Source organism: Otolemur garnettii, unplaced genomic scaffold (assembly GCF_000181295.1).
Source record: "Otolemur garnettii isolate 467f Iridium unplaced genomic scaffold, OtoGar3 scaffold00127, whole genome shotgun sequence".
NCBI classification, from domain to species: domain Eukaryota; kingdom Metazoa; phylum Chordata; class Mammalia; order Primates; family Galagidae; genus Otolemur; species Otolemur garnettii.
Window position 1 is genome coordinate 2,744,189 of NW_003852522.1, and position 7,467 is coordinate 2,751,655.

At 46.3% G+C, this 7,467-nt stretch overlaps 1 protein-coding gene across 1 annotated transcript in view; it reads right to left on the minus strand.

Annotated features, from left to right (window-relative positions):
• Window positions 1–854: 854 nt before the first annotated feature.
• TSPAN16 (tetraspanin 16) overlaps window positions 855–7,467 on the minus strand; it is a gene marked incomplete at its 3' end in the record, with an annotated part of 19,384 nt that continues 12,771 nt past the window's right edge. Inside the window, exons 5-7 of the mRNA XM_012810160.1 lie at window positions 5,724–5,876; window positions 3,098–3,181; window positions 855–893 (exon numbers count right to left, since the gene is read on the minus strand). Of these exons, the coding sequence (XP_012665614.1) occupies window positions 855–893; window positions 3,098–3,181; window positions 5,724–5,876 (276 nt within the window). The remainder of the gene's footprint in view (window positions 894–3,097; window positions 3,182–5,723; window positions 5,877–7,467) is intronic.

Sequence of the window (7,467 nt, forward strand, 5' to 3'; positions counted from 1 at the left end):
GGGACTACAGGTACCTGCCACAACACCCAGCTATTTTTTTGTTGTAGTTGTCATTGTTGTCTAGCAGGCTCCGGGCCGGTTTAAACCCACCAGCCCCGGTATATGTGGCCAGTGCCCTGACTGCTGCTGAGCTACAGGCTCTGAGCCAGGCCTATTTCTTTCTTGTACGTGGGCCACACTTTCCTGTTCGTTTTCATGTCTTCAGTTTTTTTGGTGAACACCAGACATTTTCAATAATATGGCGTGGCAACTTGGAGTCAGATTTCTCCTTCCCTTCAGGATTTTTGTGTAGTTGTTTTGTCATTTAGTGAGTTTCTAGGATTAACTGTGTAAGGTCTCTATTCTTTGTCACTGAATTCTTTGCTTGATTAGGTTAGTTGTTTTGATGAAGTTTTTCTTTTTGTTTTGTTTTGTTTTGTTTTCTTTCTTTTTTTTTTTTAGACAGAGTCTCATTTTATCGCCCTTGGTAGAGCACCATGGCGTCACAGCTCGCAGCAACCTCCAACTCCTGAGCTTAGGCGATTCTCTTGCCTCAGCCTGCTGTGTAGCTGAGGCAGGTGCCCGCCATGATGCCCGGCTATTTTGTTGCATTTTGGCTGGGGCTGGGTTTGAACCTGCCACCCTCGGTGTATGGGGCTGGCGCCCTACCCACTGAGCCACAGGCCTCCCAAAAGCTTTTTCTTTTTCAAGAGAAAATCTGGCGTTTCCTGGCCCATGCACCAAAGAAAAAAGATATAGAAAGAAACAAACAACAACAAAAAGAGGGTGCCTGGGCCGGGTGCAGTGCCTCACGCCTGTAATCCTAGCACTCTGGGACTCTAAGAGACCAAGGTGGGTGGATTGTCTGAGCTCAGGAGTTCAAGACCAGCCTGAGCAAGAGCAAGACCCTGTCTCTACTAAAAATAGAAAAACTAGCCAGGTATCATGGCAGGCACCTGTAGTCCCAGCTACTCTGGAGGCTGGGGCAAGAGGATCACTTGAGCTCAGGAGTTTGAGGTTGCTGTGAACTATGATGCTAAGTCACTCTACTCAGAGCAACAGAGTGAGACTCTGTCTCAAAAAAAGAAAAACTAAATAAAACAAAACAAAAAGGGAACTGGGATTTGCCTTTTTTTTTTTTTTGAGACAGAGCCTCAAAGGTGTTGCCCTGGGTAGAGTGCTGTGGCATCATAGCTCACAGCAACCTCCAACTCCTGGACTCAAGCAATTCTCCTGCCTCCGCCTCCCAAGTAGCTGGAACCACAGGTGTCCACCACAACACCCAGTTATTGTTTATGGTTGTAGCCATCATTGTTGTTTGGCGGGCCTGGGCTGGATTCAAACCCACCAGCTCAGGTGTATGTAGCTGGTGTCTTAGGCTCAAGGCACCCAGCCGATTTTCCTTTTTTTTAAGTTGGAAAATATTCTCCCAGTATTTATTTCTTCTTTTATTTTGCCCATGACACACTATATTTTATTCTATATTTACAAGTTGGGATCAATTTAATTGAAAAGGACTTCCATTCACTGCCCTGGTTTATTGGTTAGTTCTTTTCTTGCTGGGGCCTGCCTGGGCTGGACTTTCTTTTCCATGAGCAGGCACATGTGGTTTTCTTTGGACAGGTTGAGGAACAAGAATAGCTGTGATGCGTGGTGTTTTCATAGCCAGTGGTCTTCGAACATCTCTAGTGTACACGGAGAACTCATCACCTTCAGCCACTGCCTCCCTGGGTCTTCCTCTCTAAAGCTGATGACAGTAACATCCCAGAATCAGTCCACACTTGCAGTCACGCCAAGCCTCTAACATATCCACCTCATCAGTGCCTTACAACAAGCCACTGGGCAGCTCATTTTGCAAATGAGGGAGGCCCAGGCTCCGGCCCTCAGTGAGAGCTGCTGAGGAATGTGAACAGGACAAGTCCACAGTTTCAGCTCTCGCCCTGTCAGGCTTCCCCAGGCTAAGAGTAGGTGGGGCACCTCTCTCATCAGCTGGGTGAGAGAGCATAGTGTTGAGTCCTGTTCCACACTTGAATCAGGACTGAGGCCCCCAGAACCCTCATAACTTTTCCTCTTTCTAGATGAATGATTAAGGAGAACTTTCTGCTTACAGTGACTGACCTCCATTCTTCTCTTCCAAGCTCTACTTCTTAACTCCTTCACACTTCTCACTCTCAGACAATATATTCTCCAATCTTAAAAATCATGTTTCTTTTCCATCCCCCTGATTAGACTGCCAGCATCACAAAAGCAGAAATTTTTGTCTGTTCATTGCTCTTTCTTGGTGCCTATCAAAGTGCCTAGCAGAACAGTAGTTGCTCAATAAAATTTGTGAAGTGAAAAGTTGAGATGTTTTTAATGTCTTTTCATATTCAGAATAAAAGCAGATCCCTCCCTGAATGACCCCGATTGACCTACCCCCATCAACTCCCCTATATCCTCTTCTCCTCCTTCCTTGCTCTGCTCCTGCCACCTGGGTCTCTCTGCCGGTCCTTGAATGACCCAACCTATTTCTGCCACAGGACCTTTGCACTAGCTATTCCCACTGCCTTCTTGAGTATATTCATGTGGCTTTCCCTCACCTCTTTGGGTGGCTGGCCAAATGTTACCTCCTTAGGGAAATCCAGGTTTCCTTCCCTCCCCCATCACCCTGTTTTATTTCTCAGCAAGCACCTATATTTATTTATTTTTTTTTTTTGAGACAGAATCTTACTTAGTTGTCCTGGAGTGGAGTGCTGTGATATCATAGCTCACAGCAACCTCAAACTCCTGGGCTCAAGTGATCCTCTTGTCTCAGACTCCCAAGTAGCTGGAGCTACAGGTGTCCGCCATAACACCTGCCTAGTTTTACTATTTTTGGTTGAGACAGGGTCTTGCTACTGCTCAGGCTGGTCTTGAACTCCTGAGCTCAGGCAATCCATCACCTTGGCCTCCCAGAGTGTTAGGATTACAGGTTTGAGCCACAACACCCACCCCAGCAAGTACCTTTAAGTGAAATAATCATCTCTCTCCTCTGCTAGAATATCAGCCATGCTGTGTCACCAATGCCCAGAACAGAGTTCAGGACACAGTAAATGCTTAATAAGAGAGCTCAGTGTGTCCCTGAGAGGTTGCAGCTTACCTGTATCACTGCTGCCCCCAGAGAGACTCCACACAGAGTGTAACTCTGAGTCTTGGTTATTTTCAGGAGCTTTCGGAAACAGCCCTAAGGATATACAAATACCAAAACAAACAAGAGCTGGTTAGTCTTCATCAACACCCACCCCTTGGGCCACCCAGAGTCCTCTCAAATTCAGAGAAGAGAAAGTGACAAACCTATAGGGTCATTGATTCCTTCTCACTGGGCTGCTTCCTCACACATACTCTCATATCTTCTGTGACCTCCTCATTCTTCTCATTCAAGTGTGGCAATTAAGTGTGCCTGGGCATTCTGGATTATTACTAGCTGTGTGACCTTGGAGAAGTCACTACACATCTCTGTGGATCAGTTTTCCTGTCTATAAATGGGACCAACTAAATCTGTCTCACAGGATTTTTATGATTAAAGGAATCTACAGTAAGTGCATCACAGTCAGCATTCAGTAACTGTTAGTTATTTCTGAGCACTCTTTACATATGAACAGAAGGGCTGACATGTATTCAACAGTTTTTCAGCCCTTTACATGTAATTTGCTCACTCATGTCTCACAGAACCCTATGAGGTGAGTACTATTCTTTTCTCCATTTTATAGATGAGGAAACTGTGGCTCAAAAAGGTTAGGAGACCAGATAAAGTGGGTGGATGGGGAAGCCTCCTGCAGGTGGTGGGGCCTCTACTCTGCTTCCTGCAGTCACTGAGTTGATTCTTCTTCTAGACTCCTGACGTATCTTGGTTCTGGAAGTTCAGACCATCTTGAGCTTACTGTTGTCTGTATTTAGTGCCCTGTACCACATAATTGGTATTTATTTATTTATTTTTGAGACAGAGTCTCACTATGTCACTCTCAGTAGAGTGCTGTGGCGTTCACAGCTCATAGCAACCTCAAACTCTTGGACTTACGTGATTCTTTTGCCTCAGCCTCCCAAGTAGCTGGGACTACAGGGGCCCACCACAATGCCCAGCTATTTTTTTGATGTTGTTGTAGTTGTTATTGTTTGGCAGGCCTGGGCCAAGTTTGAACCCGCCATCCCTGGTGTATGTGGCCAGCACCCTAGCTGCTGAACTACAGGCACCACCCATATTAGGTATTTTATTAAGTGCCTACTGTATCCTAGGTACAAAAATCCTGTGAGGCAGATCCAGTTGGTCCCATTTATATATATATATATATATATATATATATATTTTTTTTTTTTTTTTTTTTGAAACAGAGTCTCACTATGTCGCCCTTGGTAGATGCCCTTGTGCTGTGGCGTCACAGCTCACATTGACCTCAATCTATTGGGCTCAAGCCACCCTCTTGCCTCAGCCTGCTGAGTAGCTGGGACTACAGGTGCCTACTGCCACATCTAGCTAGTTTTTCTATTTTTAGAGATGGGATCTCACTTTTTCTCAGGCTGGTCTTGAATTCCTGAGCTCAGGCAATCCATCCACCTCAGCCTCCCAGAGTGCTAGGATTACAGGTATAAGCCACTGAACCCAGCCCTGTTCCCATTTATAGATGGGAAAACTGAGGCACAGAGAGATAGAGCAGCTTCTCCAAGGTCATAATAGCTAGCAGCTCAGTAGTGTATAAAACAGACAAAATTCCTACCCTCATAGGACCAACACTTGAGTGAAGAAACAGGTGACAGGGAGCTCAGTGATAACACTATCAGGTGGCAATAAATGCTGAAAAGACACAAGCAGGGTTATGAGGCTGGAATGTGATGCCCAGGATAGGAGATCCTTTTACAGATGGGGCGTCCAAAACAGCCTCATTGAGGAAGTGACATTTGAGCACAGAGTTGAAAGAGGTGAGGTGGGAAGAATATTCCAGGCAGAGGGAACAGCCTTTCCAAAGGCCCCAAGGTAGACAGGTGCCAGGTGATTTTGAGAGCTTGGAAGAGGTCAAGGTGGCTGGAGTAGAGTGAGCAGGGAGGAGAGAAGGTGACAGTCAGGTTGTGCAGGGGCTAGTGTACCAATGCAGGGCCCATAACTGTTTCTGAGGCCCTGGCCTGAAACTAGGTCTGGTTCCCAGAAGGAGCTGTTCAGTGAGAATGAATGAATGAACAAATGATTCATATTTCTTCCCTCAGGGAAGATCACTGTGTTTGTTCACTTATGGCAGAAGTTAAAGGGAATAGTGGGTGGGGCTATAAGCCAAGTTTTACTACTCTGTGGCCATGAGAATCTCTCTGTGCCTCAGTTTCCCCATCTGCAAAACAATAGTAGCCCCTACCTCAAGGGGTACATTGTGACAAAACTCAACAGAGTGAGTGCTCGGTCATGTGGCTAACCATCATTATCACTAGCATCACCACTTCCTATCATCATTGCTGCAGTGGACTCAAGCCAACATAGATTCAAATCCCAATTCTGCCAAGCCCACATGACCTTGAACCGGTCACATCACTTCTCTGAGATTCAAGTTAATCCTCTGTGAAATGGGGAGGGTACCCTTAACTCCTCAAGGCTATGTTATCAAAATGAACTGAACACTCAAGGACAATTGGTTTCTCCTTCCCCTGACCCCCTTTGCTGGAGTTCCCACAAATAAGCTATTTTTACAAAAGTCATCAGCCTTTGGGGGTCTATTGAGGAAACACACAACAAAATTTTGAGCTACCTGCTGGCGGATGACTTGTGGGGACACATTGTGCCCATCACAGGCTGTGGTTCCAATGGATTTACAGCAGCCTCTGGGGTAGGTGTGCCCAGTCGTCATTTCAAAGTATGAACCAGAGAAATCTGTGTAGTTATTCACCCCACAGCACTTCAGCTGCAGAGAGGAGAAGAAATAATTGAAAACTACCCTTCAAATAAAAATATGAAGAAAACAATAGAAATCATGGTCACCATGGATACTGAGTAGAGCAGTCACAATATTCCAGTGCTAAATGCCCCCTCACACCATCCCATTGCAACTTGGAACCTCCCACGGCTCCCATCTCACTTGGGCCAAATGCTCACCATAGTCTGTCTCTGCCACTTCCCTGCCCTCCCCTCCCCCAACTCTCCCCTTTATTTATTCAGCTCCAGCCACACTGGCTTCTTTGCTGTTCCTTAAACACACTTAGCAAACACCACCCTCAGGGCCTTTGCACATGCTGTTCCCTTTTTTTTTTTTTTTTGAGATAGTCTCACTTTGTCACCCCCAATAGAGTGCTGTGGCATCATAGCCAACAGCAACCTCAGATTCCTGGGCTTGAGCAATTCTCTTGCCTTAGCCTCCCAAGTAATTGGGACTACAGGTGCCCACCACAATGCCTAGCTATTTTTAGAGGCAGGGTCTCACTCTAGCTCAGGCTGGTCTTGAAATTATGAGCTCAGGCAATCCGCCTGCCTAGGCCTCCTGGAGTGCTGGGATTACAGGCATGAGCCACCCTGCCTGGTGCTATTCCTTTTTTTTGAAATGTTCTTTCAGTTTTTAGGGGTGTGTGTGTGCTGGGCAACAGGGTCTTGCTCTGTTGCCCTGGCTGGAGTGTAGTGACGTCTTCATAGTTCACACCAACCTCAAACTCCTGGGTTCAAGTGATCCTTCTACCTCAGCCTCCTGAGTAGCTGGGATTATAGGCATGTGCCACAGTGCCCAGCTAATTTTTCTATTCTAGTAGAGACAGGGTCTCCCTCTTGCTTAGTCTGGTCTTGGACTACTGAGCTCAAGTGACCCTTGTACCTCAGCTTCCCCAAAGTGCTGGAATTATCGGCGTGAGCCACCTCATTTGGCCACCCTAACATATGTTTGTTCCCAGCACCTGCCAGTCTTGTCATCAATGTTTATTTATTGACTTCCTATGTATCTCTCCACTCAGGTGTCAGTACTAGAAGAGCAAGGATGTTTTGTGTGTCCTGGTATGTCCCAAGAACCCTGATGCAGTGCTCAGCACACAGGAAGTGCTCAGTAAATAGTTAAAGGGCTGTATGAATGGATGAGAGACACTCTCTACGATCTCAAGCTTAAGAAGCCAAAACCAGGATGCAGACAAGCATCACATGGCCCTTCCAATGCCTAACCATGACCCTGCAGCAGCTCCTAGCCCTCAACTCAGATGTCAAATGTTCCTAGAAAAAGGCAATGTTTCCCTTACAAACCCTCCCCGGCTACCCACAATCACCTGCCTAAAAAGCTGGGATGACACCTAGAGGCCAGTCTTGTCTTTTTCAACACTAAGGGTCCAAATAGGAGTCTACCACCTCTCATGCATTTAGATGGTGATAACCCAAAAAACCCAAAAAAACAGAGAATGACAAGTGTTGGTAAGGAGAAGGAGAAATTAAAATCTTCATGCGTTGCTGATGGGAATAGAAAATGGTGGCTCGGCGCCTGTGGCTCAAGCGGCTAAGGCGCCAGCCACATACACCTAAGGTGG